Source organism: Mesocricetus auratus, unplaced genomic scaffold (genome assembly GCF_017639785.1).
Source record: "Mesocricetus auratus isolate SY011 unplaced genomic scaffold, BCM_Maur_2.0 Super-Scaffold_100021, whole genome shotgun sequence".
Taxonomy (NCBI): Eukaryota; Metazoa; Chordata; class Mammalia; order Rodentia; family Cricetidae; genus Mesocricetus; species Mesocricetus auratus.
In genome coordinates, this window is record NW_024429202.1 from 32,598,321 (window position 1) to 32,622,027 (window position 23,707).

At 40.6% G+C, this 23,707-nt stretch overlaps 1 protein-coding gene across 5 annotated transcripts in view; it reads left to right on the forward strand.

Moving 5' to 3' along the window:
- Window positions 1-23,707, forward strand: part of Il1rl1 (interleukin 1 receptor like 1) — a 65,826-nt gene that overhangs the window by 19,977 nt on the left and 22,142 nt on the right. For 2 of the 5 annotated variants that reach the window (XM_021230274.2, XM_021230276.2), the window contains exons 2-5: window positions 20,775-20,976; window positions 21,490-21,700; window positions 22,648-22,822; window positions 22,934-23,096. In XM_021230274.2, the coding sequence (XP_021085933.1) occupies window positions 20,916-20,976; window positions 21,490-21,700; window positions 22,648-22,822; window positions 22,934-23,096 (610 nt within the window). In that variant the 5' untranslated portion in view covers window positions 20,775-20,915. Of the gene's footprint in view, window positions 1-8,117; window positions 8,171-19,928; window positions 20,028-20,774; window positions 20,977-21,489; window positions 21,701-22,647; window positions 22,823-22,933; window positions 23,097-23,707 lie in introns of those variants that run through there. The other 3 variants (XM_021230275.2, XM_013117334.3, XM_040729533.1) reach the window with 3 other exon arrangements.

Here is a 23,707-nt window from a genome sequence, read left to right on the forward strand (position 1 = left end):
TTAGCAGCAAGCAGCTTCCTTCTCTATCTCTATGTGCTTTTTGGCTGACATCAGAAGCTTGTTAGATAATATGCGCTCTTCCATGGGCTTAATCAGAACTTTCTCATGGTTCTCAAGGAGGCTGAAACAAGCAAGCTTGAACTCCAATGGCATAGTTAGAATTGATATAATTTCCCCAAAGACTGGACCGAAGTCTTCTGGGTGGAATAGTGGTTCTAGGAGGGAAACAGGCTGAAAGATAAATGAAAAACTTTATGTATAGGTCCTTTTTGTCGTCTCTGGACATGTTTGAGTTTCTTGTGAATTAGCTGTGTGGCTTTGGACATGCCCCATTCCACTTTCTCAGGGAACTACATCACTTGACACAACTCCAGAACAAGGAACTGATACAGTGCACCTTCTACAATCTGACCAGAGCGTCAGACAAGAGCTTCAATCAACATTAGAACTTCAGTCAATAACTTCAATTAAGCATCTCCTGACAAACAGAGACTGCCTAACCTACTTAAGACTTTTGTTACACTAACATTTTCTTCCCACATGTCCTCATGAGATTGTCATCGTCCCATTTCAGCAGGAAGTAATTTAGAGAATACATGCCCCCTTTCCCTACTGTTGATAGTACAGGAGAGTTTACACCTGTTAATGTTAGTTTTCAATTATTTTAGGGTTGGGATTGGAAGGACGTGTTCAGACTTGGGTACCCCTTTCAGACAGGTTTAGGATTCAGATGGGATAGATGTGTTTAGCTTAGGATATAAGTTGATCATAACCTGCTTATCACCTTCTATGTATATATGTTGTATAGGTTCGAGTTTTGTACCAAGTTTAAATCTTTTATTTAGACTAAAAGGGGAATTGTAGGGGTGAGCCCACAATACTGTGCATACCCCAAAGGGTGGGGATGGAGGTTTGGGTACAGGTGATATATTTAAAGAAAGAGAAAGAAAAACCTCTCTCTCTTGCTTGGAAGCCTGCCACACTTCTGATCTTCCAGCTTGTGTGTAAGTTCTTTCTCTGGTAAATAAGTATATTGATCTCCATATTGCATTGACCTCCCTCATCAACTCTGCGACCAATGAAATGAGGGAGCTGGGGATGGACGTTGTCTCTAAGTGGCTCCTTCCTTTCAGGTTTGTCCTTCAGCTGTCTCAACTCTGACTTCTGCTGCAAACTTTGCACTAACTGATCTACCCCTCCTTACCAGTTACCAAGAAGCTTATCTTATCTGGCAACATATCAGCCGATTTTCAAAAAGTACAGCATTGTAGTTTTGTCAGGCTGTTGTTTGACACCGGTCTTTGGCCTCACGTGACAGGAGACATGTTGGAAGCGCAGGCACACTTGAGGGGGGAGGTTATAGGCTGGTGGGGCTTTGGCAAAGGAGACTCAGAATTCCTTTCTGATTTCACCTTCTAACCAGATATAGGACCTGGGAAATTAATTCATTTGCTCAAAAGCTAAACATGAAGCCCTGGTTTTTATCAGTTTGGCAGATATAAATACAATGAGAGTCTAAAATGCATTTTTGTTATAAGGGCACATAATATATAGAATATTTGTGTGTTTTTGGCCATTTGTGATTTTTATGTATTGTGTTTTTTATCGATACATTTTCCTATTTACTGACAAAATTCTCTTAATACCTCTTGTTAGGGGTATTAAAAGTTGACACAAGTTTGGAACTTTTCTCCTACTTTCATATACACTTTAATTCATGTAAGAATTTATTTAAGTCATTCTAGAAGGGAGTTCCTATTTGTAAGATTATTGTTAACATACAGAATTTAAAACTATTATGTGGAAAAATTACATATTTGATGATTTCTTGTATGCTTTATCACATTTCTTTGTCTTGGTGCTTTTTGCAGGAGTTATTTGCCATTTCCACATCTCTGTCTTAATTTCAGGGACACGGCTTGGAATGCAAGATGTGCCTTGTAAATATTTCTCAAGCAAAAACAGTAACACACCATTATGGGAAATAGCTCAATGGTGAAGCAAGCATGAAGGCCTGAGTTAGCCACTTAGAAATCTGCAAATGGAGGCACACATGTGTCATCCAGTACTGAGGAGGAAAAGCAGGTAGCTTCCTGGCCTCACTGGACAGCCTGTCTTAGCCTGCTTGGTCAGTTCCAGGCCACAGAGAGACCTTGTCTCAAAACCAAGGTGGACAATGTCCTGAGGAACATCTGAAGTTAGCTTCTTCTGACCTCCATACACATATACACATGTACACACACACACACTCACACACACACACACACAGTATAAAGAGGATGTGTTGAGCAAATGTGTTGTTTAGATGCTGCACACCCTGATTAAATAATTAGACTCAATATTCATACCTGGACCATCTGGGATGCTGGCAACAGACAGTCAGGGTTAAAATTACATAGAGAAAGTGAAAACCATGTTTATGGAATTCTCATAAATGGTGATAAGACTTTGCCAGGGAAAGCATTTTTGTCCCAGGAAGAATAGGCATTTGAATGTAGACTTAGGCACACATTATGCCATAATCCTCCATCATTCTTGCCGCTTAATTACATTAAATGTTATTGTGGGAAAAAAGTGGCCAGAAATACAGTACATGCCTATGACCCCATCACTCAAGAGGCAGAGCTAGATTAACCAGTCCCTGGAATTCTTTGTGTTTACCTGGAACATGGCTTTCTATCCACCTTGAAATCCTGGAGCCAAATTTAGAGTCCTATCAATAATTAGTCTCATTGAGCCTGTCTTAAAAATCTTTCTTCTCTCTGTCTCTCTATCTCTGTCTCTGTCAATCTCTGTCTGTCTCTGCTTCTCCATCTGTCTGTCTGCCTGTCTGTCCATCCATCTCCCTCCTTCTCTCTTTGTCCTATCTCTGACTTTAGGACACTTGGTCTTGAATCACCTTTTAAGTGTGTGTTGTTTTTTGCAGGGAGGCATCCTTTGTTTAGGATTCCAGGAATCCAGATGGGAGTCTCACCGGTGCAGCAATCACTCTGCTGCTGAGCATCTCCCAGATACTGTGTTAGCTGGGGGCTTCTTCTGTGTTCTAGATTCTGCCTAGACACAGTAGCAGTGACCATCACTGCAATTCTACAGAACTCATGTAGGAATGTGGAGGCTATACCAGATCCTGATAAACCGATGGTATAAACACATTTGCTGGAATATATGCTTATACACTGAACATTCCATTTTCAGAAACAGTTAATACACAGTAGTTAAGTGAAGGGAAAGACCCACCCACCATCTTACCCTTGCAGATGGACACTGATGTACATTTAGGATCCTTGGGTTTTAGGCATTTTCTACCATGTCTCTGTACATGTGCATGCATATAAGTGTGCATGTGCTGTACATAATGCATTTCTTGACCTGTGTATGTATTGTATACATTAAGATCATAGCATAAACTACCTTTTAAAATATCTGCAAGTTAGGCAGCTTTGTTGAGATGTAACTGACACGATACATTGCACATTCTTAAGTTGTACAATCTAGCCAGTTTTGACATAGATATACATGCTTGTGCAACTACCACTACGATAGAGATAGTAAACACATGTGTTGCTCTGATGTTTCCACACACTTTTGTGAAATCCTTCCCTCTTGTCTCTTTCTGAGAGCACTTTGTCATTATAAGTAAGGATTTCCCAGAGCCTTATATGAGGGCACCACACCAGCATGTTCTCTGCCTCACTTGGTCCTTTCATTTCCTGTAGCTATTTTTAAACTTATATGTGTTGCACGTATCAATGTGTCACTCTGTTCTCTTTACTGCTTGTGATAGTCTCCTTTGGACATCAGTAGGAACTGAATATTCTCAGTGTTCTTCCTCCTGACGTGGGACACTTGTGTCTTCTACTGTTTTTTTTTCTCTTCGATCACTATGACCAGAGGGAGACAGATCAACTTTAGTGATCTCAACAAGTCAGTTTTTGGCACCATTGATTTTTATGATTGTCTTCCTGTGTCCTGTTTTATTTTTTTCTGTACTAATGCTATTTCCTTTCTTTTTATGTTTTTGAAATTTCTTCATTCACGTTCTGTCTTGTTTTCTTGAGTGGTAATTAATATCCTTCATTTGTATCTCTCATTCCCTTCTAATTCCAGGAATCAGTATTGTGGGTTTCCCTCTTCATTGAATTTTGTCACTTTTGATACGTGTGTAGCTTTTATTTCAATTTGAATAAAAACCTATCTTCATTCTCTTCCTGACTTCTCTCAAGTTGCATATTGGCTAAATCTATATTATTTAGTTTCTAAATATTTCCTTTGGTATATACATTTGTTATTGATTTTATGACTCAATTTGACTGTTGCCATGTGACATCTTTTAACTGTTGGTTAAAGGTATGCTATCTAATTTATGAATATTTCTGTTTATATATATACTTTTATGTTGTTGATTCTATGACTTACTTTGACTATTGTCACATGACACCCTCTGTAATTATCACATGGAAAATTCTTTGTTTTGTTCTATCAATGTCAGTTATGTGTTTTTAAATCTTCTGTATCCATACTGATTTTCTATGTAAGCTGTCAATTGTTGAAAGATGAATGTTAAATGTCCAACTGTGATTTGTGATCCTTTGGTTTCCCTTTGAATTTTCAAATTTTTTGTACTCCTGTTTCAAAGCTCTGAAATTGGAACCAAAACGTTTACTTTAGTCTTAGGTAGATTGACCCTTTTAGAAAAATAAATATAATATCCAAGCATGAGAACTCAAGCTTGCTATCCCAGCACATGGAAGGGTATGGCAGGTGATAGGGGATGCATGATAAAATATTTCCTTCCATGATGAAATGTATTTGTTCCTATCAAATGTATAGAACAAACATAATAACAAGAACATACTTTATCTCATCAAAAAGGCCAGATATCCTTTGATTAGTGGTGGAGCAACAGCTAAGAGCGGAAGCTAGCTCTGATACTAGAAACCTCAGTGATGCCAGCTTCCTGATGCCATAGATGTCACAAGGCCCACTGAGTATGAGTAAAAGTTGAGTTTCTGACCTCACTGTAAGGTAACATAGTGGGGAAAAAAGTAAGAAGGAAATAGGAGTCAAGTCATTCCTTCCTTGCAGGTACATCATTGGAGATCCACAAGGAAACCAGCTATGGATTGACATGGTAACAAGGATTAATTACTTCGCTATTGCAATGAAGTAGATCATTTAAAATTTAGCAGCTTATACAGCAAATATTCATATCTCACATGGTACCTAAGAGTCAGGAATTAGAGTGAATCAGGTGGGGTTTCTGTCTCAGGGTCATCTCTGAAGACTTAAGTGGACCCGGAGAATTCACATCCTTGCTCACAGAGGAGCTTGTGGCTCAGAAGCTGTTGCACCTGCTTGTCCAAGCACTCCACTGCGACCCCAGGATGGAGCATCTATGAGAGTGAGCGAGTCCAGAGGAGGGAGACTAGATGGTGTTGTGTGATTGTTACAGCCCAGCTTTGCGGTGGTCGAGCATTTCAGTTGGTATTGATCACACTGACATGCTCTGGCACAGTGTGGGGAGGCGACCAGAAGGAATAAACAGCAGAAATCACCTGGAACCGTCTTAGAGGCTTGCTAACACACGTTAAAGGACTTTTTCTGGGGAACTCATGCTTAGTTTCCCAAGAGCTCATTCTTTAGCTTAATCTATCTAAGAATAGACAGACAATAGTCTTCTAAAATGTGGAAAAATGTTTACAAGTTTCATAGAAACCATTAAACCTGAAGAGGTCTTTATGTTTTCCCCTCCCCTCTCCTCCCCTCCTCTTTCCTCTCCACTTCTCTCTCCCACTCCTGTCAGATATAGAGAATGCAAAACTCAGAATTTTCAGGTTTAGATTATTTTCTCCAAGTGAGCATGTCCATTGAGCAAGGCTCCTATTCCTTAAAACTCACAGGAAGTTCCTATGTTAACACATATCCAACAGGCCTTCTGAACTTCAGGAGTAAGAGTGAAAGGTGGAGCTCTAGACTTCTTGCCTGAGTTTAAGTTTTCACTCTCTAAAGAGGGGGGAAGAAGTTATTACAGCACAGTCTTTTCCTCTGAAGATCCAGTTAGCAAACTGGAGCTCACTAAAGCAAGGAAGGACATCCATGAAAGGCAAGGGAAGGCAGGTCAAGTCCTGAACACAGCAAGATTTCCCCTCGTTGTGGAGTTGTAAACGTTCCAAATGAACTAACTATGCTGTAAGCAGCAAAGAGAGCTGAGGTTTTATTCCCTGTGGAACATTCTTGGAGAGGGAGTCATGAATTGATGATTTGCTACAGATGCTACTTTGCTTTGCTTTCTTGTACAGACATGCCTTAAATTTTCATTACGTTCTTTTTTTTCTTCCCCAACTCCTGCAACTTCTGGCTCATCTTTGACTTTAGGACACTTGATCTTGAAACATCTATTAAGTCTGATTTTCTTTCTGGGTTGTGTCTTTGTTTTCAATACTAAGATGGTGTGTGTGTGTGTGTGTGTGTGTGTGTGTGTGTGTGTGTGTGTGTGTACACATACAACAGAGTACCTGTGGAGGCCAGAGGATAGTGCATGGAGGAGTCATTTCTTTTGTTCTGCCATGTTGGTTCTGGGGATGTAACTCAAGTTGTCAGGCTTGGGCACAAGTGTCTACTGAGCCGTCTGACCAGCCTCAGAAATGTCTTTGATTTTTTCTCCTTTCATTAAGGAAAGTTTGCTTTAACAGGCACAGTTCTTTTTACTGGCTGGGGTAAGTAAGACCTTCTGGTAGACCCTACCTGTGAGGTGGATATGACACAGCTGTCTCTGAGAGCCACACTTTTCGAAGTGTTTACCAATACACACATATCAAAGCCACACAGGGCTGCTTAGGTTTCCATGTATCTTTGCAGCATGATCTTTAATTACTATCCCTGGAGGACATCAACTTTGGTCTCTCTGGACTTTGATAAGAGCCCTGAAATACCACTATTTACTTAGTAGCAAATGCGTAAGTATGAAGGATTGATAAAGACCATTCTGAAGATAAGTAACCACAGCAGAGATGGGCCACGTTTTTACACACTGTTATTGTCACACTTATATGATGGTAAAGGATATCAAGGGATCTAGATTTAGGGTAGAGCCATAGGTCAACCACACCAGCAGATGGGGTAAAGTTCCCCTCACAAGGCAAGGCTACTATAATTGCTTGCTCTCTGTTGCAGTGCTAAACACCATGGCAAAGAGACTCTGGGGGAAGAACGGCTTTATTTCATCTTACATTTCTCTGTCACAGCACATCATTGAGGGAAAGTCAGGACAGGAACTCAATCAGGAACCTGGAGACAAGAATTGAAGCAGGGGCCATGGAAAAATTATTGGCTCTCTCTCCATGTTTGTTCAGACTGCTTTCTTATACAATCCAGAACTGTACCCACAGTGCTGGATATTTCCACATCAATCATTAAGTGAGAAAATACCCCAGAGGCTTGTCCACAGGCCACAATGATGGAAGCATTTCTCATTTGAGGTTTCTTCTTCCCAGATAATTCTAACATGTGTCAAGTTAACAAAAACAAAACAAAACAACAAAACAAAACTAAAAACCCTATCCAACACAACTGTAATTTTACAACATCCATTCTGAATTTAAAAAGACTGAAATAGCCCCCTCCCACACACAACTGTACACTATTTCGTCATATGAGGCCAAGAATATGTCTCAACCTTGTGCATCTCTGAGTGTCTGGCATAATGTTGGGCATATCAGTTAGTGGGTGGTCGGTTGCTTGTTTATGTTTCTCCACACTCTAGCTGGAGACTAAATGGTAGGTGACTTCACATACAGCCATACTCACTTGGAACCATGAAATACACAGTTGGGTTCTGCTGTCATTTGCTTGCTGTCTTTTCAGCTTTTATCTATGATTCCCACAACTGCAGAGTTGATTTGTCTGAAATTGGGGTAAATGGTTTCTCCACACATGGACAAAGGAGAAGCAACTAGGTAACAGCAGTGTTAACAGCTGTTTCTTACTTACCACTCAGTTTCTGCCTTTCAGTGACTGGGTTCCTGTATCTTAACTGATAAGAAAACTGGGAGGTTCTAAAACATAGTGTGGCTACCATATTTGCATAAAGCTATTAGAGGAGTTACCTTTTAGGGTTGAGAAGTTTTGGTGGTAGGAAGCTGAGGAAGATTCCTAGGATCACTGGCTAATGGTGAGTGCCTTTGAGGTGTCTTTTTAAAATTAAAAATAAAAAAGGTTTATCTCAAAGGGAAAAGCCTTTTCCAATACCAATTTAGGTTAAAGATAATAATTTCTACCACCTTTGCTTGTGAGAAAACGAGTTATTAATGGGGGGGGCAAGTTAACATTGTGATCCTGAACTCTAGTATTTGAGATGGCATTTTGGTCTAAGGTATCAAGGCGTGGGGCAGGGATGAAGTTGTGAAAGGTTAGGAAACTTTAGAACATACCTCTAGAGTGTGCAGTGTGCATGGGTTAGGAGGCCACATGATTCTAGAAATGGTATAATGAAGTGTTCCTGGCTGGAAGTGTTACGTGAGAGGCTGTGGGGTAGGGAGGGGGGATGTAACAGCCGCAGTGAGGGATGGTGAGGGCTTGAGCTGGTGACGACTGATCTATCTGGGTGTCAGGGGAATCACCAAGGAATCCCACCCTTGTTTTGGTGCCTGCTTTTACATCCTGGTTGACCCCTGTCTTGTTTCGCTTAGTGTGTCGGGAATAGTGTGTACAGAAAAAATATATCCGAACTGTCCCCACAGTGGACATCTGTTTTCCATTGTGAGTTTTTCAGGCATTAAACACAAACAAGAAACCAGATAGGAAGTGCACTTCTCTGTGTCTGCAAGTCTCTTACAACATCTTCAAGCCAGACTACGGGGACACTACTTCCTTCAGTTCCATTATGAACATCTGGACGCACCTTGACCATTATCAATGGGTAGTGGCTGGGACAGACAGTCCACACTTTTGCCAGCCTGTTCATTTTTCTTGTCCGTTATGGGTTGGTTGAACCTAGGACCTTATGCATGCTGATCAAGCCCTCTATCACTGAACCACTCCATACCCCAGGTTTAACCCTTGTTCTTGTACTTACTTGCTGTAGGACTCTAGGCAGCTTGTCTCTTTGTAAATTATTGGGTTCCTTCTCTAGAAAGCCAGCATGTCAGTGATGCTAACACCAAGCTCAGGGAGTGGTTTCTAAAAATGAGCTGGTTGTAGAATCCTAGTGCTGTGCTAAGAGTAAACACTAAGTGCTATCAGAATTCATCCCTGGTAATTTTTCCTTTCCTGCTTTATTTATTTGTCCAGTCATCTGTGTGCCGGGATGCTAATTAGAAAGTTACATGTCTTCCAGAGGGGAATGGGGTTCTCCCTGTTTCTGATTAAGTTGTTGAGGGGACAAGTTTTGTCCTAACGTGTTTTCCTACCTAGGTGCCTACACAACCAAATCTATAGAAAGAGTGATGAGAAGGAGGGGTGTGTCCCTGGTTTTAAGAGCTCCAATGATAACAAATATTTATTAACCACACACTAGTACAAGCTAGTACGTGGATGGATTCTGGTCCTTAGACATGTTCAGATGGTTATTTGCTGTGTTTTCATTGGTTCATTGATTCATTGTTGGTTGGTTGCTTGGTGGCTTGGTTGCTTTCATTCTTCCTTCTTTCTTTCCTTCCTTCCTTCCTTCCTTCTTTTTCCCTCCCCTCCTTCACTTCTTCCCTTTCTCCTTCTGTCCCCCACCCCTTCTTCCTTCTCTGTCTTTTTCTAATCATATCTCTCCGCTTCCTTTCTTTCCTTCCATTCCCTTCCCTTCCCTTTCCCTTCTTTTTCCCTTCCTTCCCTTCCCTTCCCTTTCCTTTCCTTTCCTTTCCTTTCCTTTCCTTTGCTTTCCTTTCCTTTCCTTTCCTTTCCTTTCCTTTCCTTTCCTTTCCTTTCCTTTCCTTTCCTTTCCTTTCCTTTCCTTTCCTTTCCTATTGAGACAGAATCATGCTATGTAGCCCAGGCTGGCCTTAAATAGGTGAACCTCCTGCCTCAGCTTCTCAAGTACTAATACTATAGTGCTGGCTCTTTTCTCTTTGTGAATACATATTCTAGGTAGTGGGGATACAGCTCAGTGGTTAAGCACATGCTTTGTATATCTGAAGACCCGTTCAATATCCAGCATCCTCAAATAAAACCAATCCAAAAGAAAACAACAGTCTTCTTTCTTTCTGTTCATCCTTTTTTGTAACTAACTGTAAGAGAACAGACTTTCAAAGCAAACATACTTTCCTAAATGCCAGTGAGTTGGGTATTGTCCTGCATTGTTTCCTTTTGTACCATAAAGCAAATATGTTTCCTGCATCTCCAATTACTTCTTTTATCTTGGTGTCCTTAAAAATATTTTCATCATTCAGAATATTCTAGAACTTACATCAAAACACAGAGTTGTGCCTAAAATCTGCTTTGGTTTCCATTCACTAAATTAGTGTGAACCTGCTCAGGGCTCAAGAGGTTTGGCCTTGACAACTCTATGACTTGTTTTTATGTTTCCAGCATTCCTTGCTTCACTGGGGCCATAGGGCCTCTCTGATTCTCAGATCTGGGACATCTTTCTTCAGTAAGGCCCCATGTTGGTCAGGTCCTCATGTCTGGGCTGTGCTTGTGTTGTTTTCTGAAGCACACTTTCCCAGGTAGCCTTCTCAGATCATCTGTTTTAAAATTATACTCCCCCGACTTCTCCCTTTCTCCTTCTCCTTAAATGTACCACAATCAAATCTTTTATAAGTACCTTTGTCTTACTTATTTGTTTATTATCTCTTTCTTCCAGGGCATAGACTTTATAACAGCAGATAGTTTTGTATTCCTCTGTTTTGTCTGGTACATTCCTGTAGCTCCAGTGTCTGAAGCAACGACCCTTGTCTAACCTTGTAGCAGTCTGAGGTTCAGCATGTTAAGGTTTGAAAGCCTCAGTTGGAGTTTTCACTATACAAAATGCTACGGCATGGAAACCCTTACTTACGAATGAGTTACTAGTCCTTCTCAGTCCTCTGAACACTCCCCATGACCCTGCCTTGGTACCCCATCAAAATCTGGAAGCTATAGGCTTGACCTGGCTCTCTTACAGTGGCTGATCTCCTGCCATCTCCAATCATGTTATAATGTTTATTTCTACATATTTTACTTTTAAATGTGTGGAGTCATTAAAAGTGAATGCTTGTTTCCATTAGGGAAGGTCTTTGTGCCTCATTTAACCCAATTTAGGAAGTGTTCAGATTGTATTTCGAAGTTCTTAGCTGGCTCTGGCTCTTCTAATGTTGGCAGTCAGTATTAGCCACCACAATGCTGAGGGGCACAAACATGAATTAGGGGCTGGAGAGAAGGCTCAGCCGTTAAAGGCTAGGCTCACAACCAAAAATACAAACATGATTTAGGAAGGTACCTTGGTGAAAATAGATGAGCCACTTTCTCTTAAACTAGTCATGCCCTATTTGAAATCACTAATCCAAATCAAGCATTACATCTCCCAAACAAAGTAAATTGTAGAAAAAAAGTGAATCGGGGTCATAGAAACATCAACAGGCATAGAAAATCAGCACGCATACATTTTAAAGGTACGGTATGGAAAGGAAGATCTGCAAGAAGAAAATTATGTTATTGTCAGGTGCTCGAGGAAAATAAATGAGTCTATGACTTACAAGTTGCATTAAAATTAATGTGAGGAGAAACAACTCCAGTCGGATTGGTTTGGTTGTTGATAAAAGCTGTATCAGCGGTTTCTGAGCTGCAGAACTAATAGATAAGAATCTGTCTATGTAGCATCTCCCACTTTGTGTCCTCTTTTTCTTCCCAAGTCCACAAATACGAATACTGGATCTCACAAGTCCAGAATCCATACTTCAGTGTGGTAGGATGAAACATGGAAAACAGATATGATCCTCTTGAAGCTGACCCTAAAGAGTAGCAGGTTGGAATTGGAGGCAGGCTTTCTAACACAGTAAAGGCACAGTGTCTCTTCTGTGCCCTTCTGAGTGTCAGCTGATGTATGAGATCTGTCCTTGACTGTGAAGAGTTGTCATTCTGCCTCGTCAGTACTTGCATGGTGGACTGGCAAGTATTTTTTTTTGGTCATCCTTACTTTCATCTAAAGACCTGGAAACTGCTCTTAATTTTAAGTAAAAAACTAAAAAAATATTGTAAGGGAAAACTTACCCAAAGGTTTGAAGAGGAAAAATACAGACCAAGAGGGACTGGTGAGAGAACTCAAAAGGTGAGGGAGCTTGTCCCAACCTGACAGGCCGAGTTCAATTCCCAGTCCCCATGTAAAGGTGGAAGTAATAAATAACTCCATAAAAGGTATTCTTTGGCCACCATATATAATACTACTACTTCTACTATTGATAATAAATTAAGAACATGAATCAAGAGCATTCATCCTAGAACAACTTGCTCATGGAATTTTTATTAAAAGAGTCACCCATTTCCTCCTGAGACTGTGAGGATAGGGAGTAAAATGCTGCTGTGGAGCTTTGTCATGCTGTAACAGATCCCAGAAATGACTCCAGTACTGTGACCTCCCGTCACACGTGGAGAAGAAAAAGTCTCCAATCAAGCAATAGTGAAATAATCAGTTGAATGAAATTTGACCCTGCCTCTGCCTCTTGAGCCACATGAAGCACAGCCAAGCTACATCTCTTCTTCCCAGGAAACTGACCCTTGTCCATCAGCCTCCTGCCCCCCTTCCAGCAAAATGTTCATGCAGCCTCCAGTTTCCACACTGATAATCGTAATCCCCATTGCTCAGCATCACATAAAGATAGTTCCGTATTTGGTATCTTTTTTGGGGATATCTTGGAAAAGGACTTATTTTTTAACTTTGAAACAATTCCATATTTTTAGAACATGCTGTTTTTGAGACTCACCAATTCATCATGCCCTTACACCAGTAATTCCTTCTTTTTATTGCTGACTATACTTCTTCGTCACCAATTTTGTTGATAGGGTTCTGAGTCATTTTCAGATTTGGTATTATGGATACGGCTCACTTGTGGTCATGTGATCTAATTTTCTAGAAATTAAAGTACCGAGAAAAGTGGCAGATGTTTTTAGCCATATTATCTTGTTCATCTTAGTTCATCTAATATGCAAACCATATACCCTTTATTCTTGAAGTCTGATAAGTTTCCGCAGATTTGTAGACCATGGGTCTCGTATCAATTAAGATGTCACTTCATGTATTTCTCACATCCTTCTTTATAGATAAGCATCCCCCCCAACTTCATCTCCCATGCTGCCCAATCCTTTGTAGTTTTGAAACACCATATCCATTGGTTACGCGGCATAAGGTGTAGTTTCTTTCATTCAGTGTAATGTTTCTTGGATTAGTCATGCTGCACAAGTTGGTGATTTATTCTTTCTTATTGCTGAGCAGTATTCCACGAACACAGACGGCTGTTCATGGACATGTTGGACATTGCTGCATGTCCAGTGTTTGTTATATAAATCAACCCAATGTGGTCATTCACGGAGCAGTCTTTTGTGTGCATACATTTTTATTTCTCTTAGGTTAATACATGGGGTGGGGGTGGGGAGTTCCTGGGTTCTACAGAAAATGCTTATTCAGAAATGACTGAACTGTATTACAGTCACTGTGTGACTTTACACTCTCATCAGCAATACATGTGCCGTGTCTGGGAGCTGTGATTGAATATAGCCTTGCTAATACTTGCCATTGCTAGTATTTAAAAAAAATACTGGAATTGAAATAGAACTGTATAATGTTTTACTTACATTATGTCTGTAACAACTGACAACTCCAAATATTTATTTTCATGAGTTTATTGTCAAATGATGAAGTTTTCTTTTCCTTTGTTAAATTCACTTTAGATCTTTTTCTCATTCTTGGATTGGCTTCTTCATTTTCTTCACATTGGCTTAAAAGAAAATTTTATGAATTATAGGATATACAAGTCATTCTTCAGATGTGTGGATCTTATTTATCAGAAACTCTGGGGTAGCATATTTACATTTTAGTATCTTTTGAAGAACAGATCGTCTAACTTTGGCAAAGTTCAAGTTAATCATTTTTCTTTAACGACCAGTGAAATTATTTGTGTGTGTGTCTGGTTTAAATTTTTTCCTGTATTAGGTTATGGAGATTTTTATAAAATACTATTGATTTTATTTTGTGTATGAATGTTTTCCACACAGTCAACTTTTCCATTGTCACATTATATTTTCCCCCCATACTTATTCGTATGCTTTCATCAAAGGCCAGTTCCCTCTCCACTCCAGTCTATTTCTAGGTGATCCTTTCCTGTCCCTTATATGTCTAACTCTGTGCCGATACCACACGGCTACAGTCATTTTAGCTCTTTATTAAGTCTTAATTCCAGGTTATTTATGTTCTCCAACTCTGTTCCTTTTCTTTTGAAATAGTGTTTTAGACATTCTAAATACTTAGACTTTTCATGCAAATGAATTCCCCTAAATACTCTAAAAATAAAAAATCAATTCGGATGCTGGGAAAAATCAAAGTCACAAAGGAAGAGGCACCTGAACTCAATTAAGGTATGACAAATTCATATCCCAGTGTCCAATGGGGAGGGATATGTAAGGCATTAACTGCCCTGAGGTCTCCAATGCTCTTATTCATGTCTTAGTCACTGCACACATGCAAACACTTAAAACTGCTGGTAGTTTTTCACATGAAAAAGTCTAAAGTGGGTTAGGAGATAGAGACTATGAAGGGGATATTACAATTTAAAGTTGATGGGCCAGGTACTCAAAAAGGACACTATGACACTAATTTCAGAGTTTTTGTCCAAATGTTATAACTGGATATATAGCTGATCAAATCATGTTAGATATGTCCCATTGAATGTTACCCATCCATTAAAAGAAATGACCACTAAACTGTCTTAGTCACTGCACACATGCAAACACTTAAAACTGCTGGTAGTTTTTCACATGACTGCTATCCCCACTCCATTCAGTCCACAGAGTTCTTTCTTGCTGGCAACTCTTCTCTTGACCAAGATTTCCTGATGAATCTTACCAGCATGACTTGGGCTTGACCTACCATGAGAAAGAATAGAAAAATCAGTGGTCCAGGAGAGTTGAGATTACTGGGCAGAGGTACCACTCTCCTGTGGTGATCAATACACTAAGGTTTGAGTCTTCAGACCCCAAACTCTCCTTCCTTGGCTATCTTGGTTCATTCAACCAATTATTTTTTGTGTGACAAGCCCTTTTTCACACATAGACAATGTAGTAATGTAAACGTCAAAATTACCTTGCCATCTAGAGCTCATATTCCAGGGGGAGGTGATCAGAAAATGAACAAATACAGCTCTTAAGTGGATTGTTCAAAAGTGACAAATGCCCCAGAGAAAGCCTAAGTGAGTTAGGAGATAGAGACTATGGAGGGGATATTACAATTTAAAGTTGATGGGCCAGGTACTCAAAAAGGACACTATGACACTAATTTCAGAGTTTTTGTGAAGCAGAAGCAATCCAAATGTTATAACTGGATATATAGCTGATCAAATCATGTTACATATGTCCCATTGAATGTTATCCATCCATTAAAAGGAATGACTACTAAACTGTGCTCATCATGGAGGAATCTTGAAACCATCATGTTACGTGAAAGAAACCGGACATACGAGGGGATATATCGTATCACTCTGTTGACATGAAATATTCAGACTAAGCAAAGACATGCAGACATGCAAAGGGTTAGGGTTTGTCTTGGAGGATGAGGAAGGAGACACAGGCAATGACTGGTACATGGGCAAGGTTTGCTTTGGAGGAGATGAAAAGGCATTGCAGTTAGTGTTGATGACAGTACCGAGCTGTTAAGGCACTGTCAGGGGTGGTGCATATTAAGCTGCTTCGTTTCACGCTGTGCGAATCTCCCTTAAAATCAGGAGCAACAAAAGAAAGGAAAATTGAAGAGTTGAAATATCAGCAGGATTGGTGAGGTGGATCAGCAGGGAAAGGCTTTTGCTGCCATGGCTGACAATCTGAGTTTGATCCCTAGAATCCACACGTCGGCATGAAAAAAACAAACTGATTTCTGGGAGAGGTTCTGTGACTGCCACATGTGTTTCATGGCATTCATGCTTCCTCACAGACACATAAATGCATACATATACATGCATGCATGCATGCATATATACATACATACATGAATAACTAAATAAATATACAGGGAAACAAGAAGCAAAAAGGACAAACAAAGGAAGGAAGAACAGAAGACAAAATAGAAGAAAAGGAAGAAAATGTAGTCTCCAGACATACTGGTTAGTTTTTATTAGCTTGGTACAAACTAGAGTCACCTGGGAAGAGAGAAGGTTAATTGCGAAATAGCTTCCATCAGACTGGTCCGTGGGATATTTTAGTTGTTATTTGATGCAAGAGGGCCCTTTGCTATCCCAGTGGGCAGGTGGGCCTGGACTGTTTAAGAAAGGTAGCTGAGTAAGCCAGGCAAAGCAAACCAGTAAGCAGCGCTCCTCCGTAGCTCCTGCTTCCGCTCCTACTTCCAGCTTCCTGCCTTGAGCGCTTTCTGTGGCTTCCCTCAGTGATAGATTGTAATCTATGAGCCAAATAATCCCTTTCCTTCCTGCAAGTTACTTTGGGTCAGAGTATTCATCACAGCAAGAGAAAGCACACGAGGATATCAGGCTGAGCCTTGTTGACAAGGTCTAACTTAGCCCAGGTTGGAGGAGAACAGTTAGCCCATGGCTAGCTGCAATGAGGTGTCCAGGGAGAAGGAGCAGTGGGGACAGCAGAGTCTGCCTTATACCTTTAATAAACAGTAGTAAGGATCGAAAGACACAGGGCTGGAGAGGTGATAGGAAGCATCCTGTCAATGAGTCCACATGGCTACCGTAGGATAGTAGCTTTCCTCTTGCCAAAGTAGAAGGGTGCCAGAGAGCCTGCATGCTTTGACTGAGGTTCTCTGGAGTCTGTGCATTCAGAGTAGGCAGATGAGGCACCAGAAAACTATCAATAAAACCCAAGTACAAGATGATGTTGAGGATGAGAGAGGCAAGATTGGATGTGGGGGAACATTGCAGGTGGGATGAACTTGAGAGGAATTTTGCCTGAGCTAATGATGGTGTGCTCATTGCTGATATAGGAGAAGCTGCAGAGAAACCAGCTTTCATGGGAAAAGGAGACAAGGCTGGAGGACACGTGATGTAAGGTTCCGTAGGTTGAAAGCCTTTACTCTTCCAGTTTGTTCTTCTGCTGAAGCAAAGTGCCAGCTACAGCAGAAAGAAGAACGGCAGGAAGCATCAGAGACTGAGTGGCCCTGGAGCAGTGAACCAAGGGATCCAGGATGGAATGTGCACTGCCTATGATGACAGTTGGCCAAGTCAGTCCAGGCTATATAGGATCTGTAGCTGGTTGCTGACAGCTTCACACACAGTTTCATTAGGAAAAGAAAAAAAAATGAAAATGCTTAAATGTGTGTGTGTTTCTAATGTGACAAAAAAGTTCCTAGCTCCTACAGTAGATTTACAATAAGATCAGGGTACATACAGCTAGCCTGGGAAGATTATAATATCTGTAGTTTAAACTAAGCTGCACTGTTGGCCAAGTCAAATGAATAAGCTTTGCATAATATCCCATTAGAAAATATGCTCGTGCCACATTCCAAATGGAAGAAAATGACTGTTCCCCCAGCAGTATCAGAGGGATTTGCTCTAATTTGCTTCATAGCAGAAATATCAGGGAGCCAGATGACAAATAGTTTCAAAACATATGACTTCAAAAATGTAACCCCAAATTGAGGGAATTAGTGCTAAATTACATTAGATTTTTATTAGGTTGATTTTTAAATCAAGATAGTTTGAAGACTTCATGGGAGGGGGGCGATTTCCAGAAAGATTGACAGATGCTGGACTGTTTCTGATGGACTTGGTTACTTTAACTCTCCTGTTTGGATTATTGATTAGAGACAGTCTGTGTTCGCATATGCTTTACGCTGATGTTTATGTATTCACATACAGCTGTCTTCTGTGTCTGTGAACCCAAACTGAGGCCGAAATGACTTATTATTTCTTAAAGAGCCTGGTTATTGCTTTAATAACTCAAGTCCTGGTGACAAGAGAGAGGTTTTGATTATGACACAGATACAGTCTCTCTCTCTCCCTCCCTCTCTCTGTCTCTCTCTCCCTCCCTCCCTCCCTCCCTCCCTCCCTCCCTCCCTCCCTCCCTCCCTCTCTCTCTCTCTCTCTCTCTCTCTCTCTCTCTCTCTCTCTCTCTCTCTCTCTCTGTCTCTCTGCTGATCTGAGGAAAAGGAAAAGAAGGTGACTTTTCTTAATTCAACAGCTCGAGTTTTAACCAAGTGAGCTTGGTTAAATTATTGAATCAGCTAGTCTGTGCTCTTATTTCCATCCATAACATTCAAATGATGCTGATGATAGTACCAAATTATGTAGTCTCGGATTTTGCCCAGACTCCTGATACGATAGGATAATAAGAATCAAGAGCAGCAAGAAGCTGATGAAACTCAAGGTCAATCCCCCAGCCAACAAAAGGCTTGGGATCTCCACCTTGCAGAGTGTGCTAGCCTAAGAGCTGACTAAGCCTCTGGAAGAGATGCCAGGGGCCACTCCCAGCCACCGTAAGGATTGATAGGGAACTGGCTCAAGGTGCCTTCACAGCTAGCAGCACCGTCACCCTCAGCACGGCACCTGACTCAGGTGTGTTTGGGGTTAGTTTCTACAGTCAACCTGCTTGGGCTCTAATTCTCTCAGCACTGTGTTGTTTGGACCCCTCACTTAGTCTCAGTGCCTCAGTGTCGTCATTTGTACTGTGACAAGAAGGAAAGTGGTTGAGTTGGGGAATGAAGAGTTGACATAGGCGAGTCACAGAGACCTGCATAACGCATAAAAGAGATTCCTTCAAAGATTTCAGTCCTTTTTCTATTGGTGTGCTAGTCTGGGGATGGTCCCCAATTTTTCTTTTGTGTGAAGACGTCAAAGGAAGCCTCATAATAGAGCCATGACGATGATGATGTATAGTAAAAGTCAAAATCAACCACTAATATTTGCTTCATGTAAAGCCCCAAAAGGTTATGACCTCCCTGAAGTTTGGTTATTTTCATCCCAGCTGAGAGTCATAACCTGAAATCTGACGTGCTAGACTATCCTTTGGGCTGAGCCCAAGGCACTCTGTCCAATACAACCTTCCTTCCTTCCTTCCTTCCTTCCTTCCTTCCTTCCTTCCTTCCTTCCTTTCTCCCTCCCTCCCTCCCTCCTGCTCACCCTCCTTCCTTTTCTTTGTCTTTTTCTTCTTCTTTTTGATCTTTTTTTTTTTGAGACAGGCTTTCTCTGTGTAACAGCTCTGGCTGTCCTGGAACTCACTTTTCAGACTAGGCTCTCCTGGAACTCACAGAGATCCACCTGCCTCTGCCTCCCAAATGGTGGAAGGAAGGCGTGGGCCACCACTGCGCGGCTCTTGTAGAACATTTCTAAGCACCCATGTAGCATGAAGTCCCTGTGCATCTCAGGGTTCGCCCTCCCCGCCCCCGTGCCCCTGCCCTCCCCTACCTACCGTCTGTGGTGATTTGTGTAATTGTCTCTACCACAAAAGCTGACTGTGCTTCCTGCCTGGTGTCAGCCAAAGGTTGTGTCAGGGAGTTGCTGAAGGACAGTCTAATGTGTGTGTGTCATTTGGAACGGAATGTTGGGACATCAAGGAAATAAATAGCATTATTTGTCTCCACTGGAGAGACCCTGCTAAAACAGGGGGAAGTGATTTAAGCAGTTCTCCAGAAATGGCTTTTAACATTGTCCTTATGGTTAAATATTTATGTGGTAAGTTTAAGAATTCTTGGTGAGTGATACAGCAGCATTTCTGAACAAGTCACGGATTTTGGCTAAAACTCAAATTTCATGGTGGGTGGGGTAGAATATTACAAGATGTCTGTGTGTTTAAAATGAAAGAGGGAGCATGTCCACGTGGGTAGTCTACAGAAAGGAAACGACGGAGTGCCAAAGGCTGGGAAGTAGTCTCAGTGCCCTGAGCTCATTCTCCCCAGCCCTTCATTCAGGGTAAGAATTGATGACTATCTGGTTTATAAAAGAAAAAATATCTACAATTCAAAGAAATACTATGTCTTGACATTACTAAGGATTTTCTTATTTATTCCTACCTGTATCCCTTCCCTAGTGACTGAAGGGGAAAAGCTATAGTAATTGATTTTTTTTTTTGTCAAAAAGGAAAAGGAAGGGATTTCATTGTTTTCAGACCTCCAGCAATCCTCTGTGGCTCTTGAGAACAAGCTGAAGCAGTGACAATTCTTTGGAAGTTTGGAGAACAGTCTTCGATGGCTTTTGGCTGGTTTTAGTTCAAAGTTTCCTTCCTTAGTGCTTTTGTGACAGTTATCTGTGTGTACCGGAGTGTAAAACAACAGACATGTTCATGTTGCCTCTGGCTTGCTACATGGCTGTGGTTTTGCAAAAAACTGTGTTTCCTAGCATCTACTCAATTTTATGGTTCTGGTTTTTTCAAATGTAAGAATTTGTTTTCTTTCCTCTTAACTTAGCTTCTTCATGAGGTTGCTCAAGAGACTGGTAAGGTATGATTGTGAAATTATCTAGTCATTGGGAGAGCTGCTCTCTTGTTTCAAATTCAGTAGGAATGAATGTAGCACTGTATACCTGAAACCTACTATTATGCATAGGTGAACTTAATAAATTTTATGTGTTAATTGATTGACTCTCCTTTATGGTCTTTGGTAAGTAAAAAGCAGGGCAAGATAAATATTTTACTTGTGGTTTATGTGATTTATTTTTCAGTGGCTACAGTGACTTCTCTTCTGCACCCTAAACCAGATAGCACTCTTCAAACACCTAGGAACACATTGACACCATTCTGTGTCATTGATCCATCAGGGGACCTCAACAATCAATCACGTGCTGGTGATTGATAAACGGAGAATGGGGCTTTGCGCTTTGGCAATTCTGACAGTTCTCATGTGTTTCACAGTAACTAAGAGCAGTAAGTATTGATTCTCAGATAAGTTGTACCCTTGTTGACTTAAGTAATTCGGAGAACATTTGCTGCATTTCAGTTGTTTGCTTCTAGTTGTTTGGGACTAAATTGTGTGCTACAGAATTCTTTCCTCTTCACTCATTCTTTATTGTAAACCTCTCATAAGGAATCCTCTATAGTGAGTAGATCCCAATTTTTGAGTTACATAAATCAAGACTTAACACAGTACCTTCATGTGGGAGGCATTGTGGGTATTTATTGACCAACAGTGTGTTCTGGTAAATATAGGTGCTTTCCTCGAGGAGCAAAGGGAGATATAAGCTCAAATTGATTCCTTAGTCTATTGCACCATGTAGCACATTTAGTAAAGGCTTTTGATTGTTGACTTATTATTTCTCAAAGCATCACAATATATGATCTCTTTAGAAATTTAATCGTGAATGGAGACACTAAGTTATATAAAGAGAACTGATCTTTTCACATGGCCATTTCAGGATTGTGTCCATACTTTATTTGTAGGTAAACCATTCTGGGGTCTGGAAAATGAGGCTTTAATTGTGAGATGCCCTGAAAGTGGAGGTTTTCTTTATCCCGTGGAATGGTATCACTTAAATACAAATGAAAGTATTCCTACTCAAAAAAGAAATTGGATCTTTGTCTGGAGAGATCGCCTGAAGTTTCTACCAGCCAGAGTGGATGACTCTGGGATGTATGCTTGCGTTATCAGAAGGTATCATACAGGAAACCATCAAAAGCCTTGTGTCTGCTCCCTTTTCACCAATGATGGATAGCCCAACTGCTCTTGCCTTCTCTCTGCTCTCAGTGGAATGTTTCAATTTATAAAGTGATTCGAACAAGAAAGTATGCCTGAGAAGAGCAGCAGCCTGATGGGTGATAGGCTATGGAATGTACCACAGCAAGGGCATATATAGATATATCTCCTAATTAGAAAAATGCCCAGCTTTTCTAGTGACCCAACAACAATGAATAATTGCTAACTATTGTTAGCTAGGAACAACCTAGCATAACAAATGGAAGCCCAGACTGTTGGCATCACAAAGATCTGTGTTGGGTGAAAAGGATTAGATGCCAGAGCCCGAGACAAAGAGGTAGACTGCAGAGACCCAGGGTCTATATCTGCAAATCCCCAGTCTGAACTGCAATTGCCTCGTGTTTAGATTTCACACCGCCTCTGGTACTCACAAAGTGTCAGATTAGCCTAGGTATAGTTTGATGCCTATGTTTGGAGACTACAGTTTCAAACCCATGCTCTTCTACTAGTTAGGTGCATGGTACCTCCATGTGACTTCTCTGTCTCTTAGTTCCTCAGGTGTAAAATTCATACTGTAGTATCATGATCCAAAAATAATAATAATCGCTGTGAGAATGATGTAATATAATCCACAACACATGCTTAACTCTCTATCTGGCTCAGCAAACATGAACATAGATTTTACTTAAGATCCTAGCATTACAGTAGGTGAAGCCATTTTCAGAGGTTTGCTTCATCTCAAGGATAACAAAGAAGTCTTTAAAAGCTCAAGAATTTAATGATTATTTTGCAGTAAGAGAACTATATGCATCATTTTTGCAAGAGCAACATTGTGCAAGGGATAGATTTGAATTAAGCCATCACATGGTAGTATTACTTTTTAAATGCTCGCCTTCTTTCAATAGTCCTGACTTGAATACAACTGGATACATGAATGTCACCATACATAAAAAGCCACCAGGCTGCAACGTTCCCAGTTACTTGATGTACTCAACAGTAAATGGATCAGAAAAAAATTCCAAGATAACTTGTCCAACAATTGGCCTCTATAATTGGACAGCACCTGTTCAGTGGTTTAAGGTAAGAGGTTGAAATTTGGGGAGAAAGAGACAAAATTAGCACAATTGAGGCAGTTGAAAGTGAAAAACTCAGTGGGAGAGAAATGGAATGTTTTTCTTGTTGTTGCTTCAGAACTGCAAAGCTCTTCAAGGACCAAGGTACAGAGTACATAGATCATACTTGTTCATTAACAATGTGAGGCGAGATGACGAGGGTGACTACACGTGTAAATTCACACACACTGAGAATGGAACCAGTTACATTGTGACGGCGACCAGATCATTCACTGTTGAAGGTAAGCTCCCGGCTTCAACAAGCTTCAAGATTCAAACAAAAGCAAGAAGGTAGAGCTGAATACTTCCTGATGCATTTCCTATCCTCCATCCATATTCTCTTCTCTTCTGTGTCCCATTCACATACTCCACTATGACAGGAAGGTTTAAGAATTCCAGGGAAAGGATATTACATTATTGGACCAAAGCCACATATAACTATTTTTCCCCTTTGGAGATTGATTTTTAAGGATAACGCAGTATGAATTTACTTATTTCTTTTGACTGATTTCCAGAATGTTCGTATACTTAAATCCTGGATGTTCTAGTTTCATATATTTTCTCAGCATAAACAGGTATTCTGCCTGATGGGGAATAAAGACAAGGGGAAGGTCAAAGAAGCCACTAATGTCCTCACATAGCTGGTTGAGTTTATGGATGTGGAAACTACAGATACGAAGGCCTGAGTGTAACAGCACAGTGACCTTTATACACACTTCTGAGTGGTTTTCAGTCCTGGCTTACAATGCTTTTGATATCAGCATCGTCAAAGCAGGTCATTTGTTTAGAAAAGAACCTTTTTTCCAAATATATTTTCAATATTACAGAAGCCACTTGAGGGGGAGATTTCCTA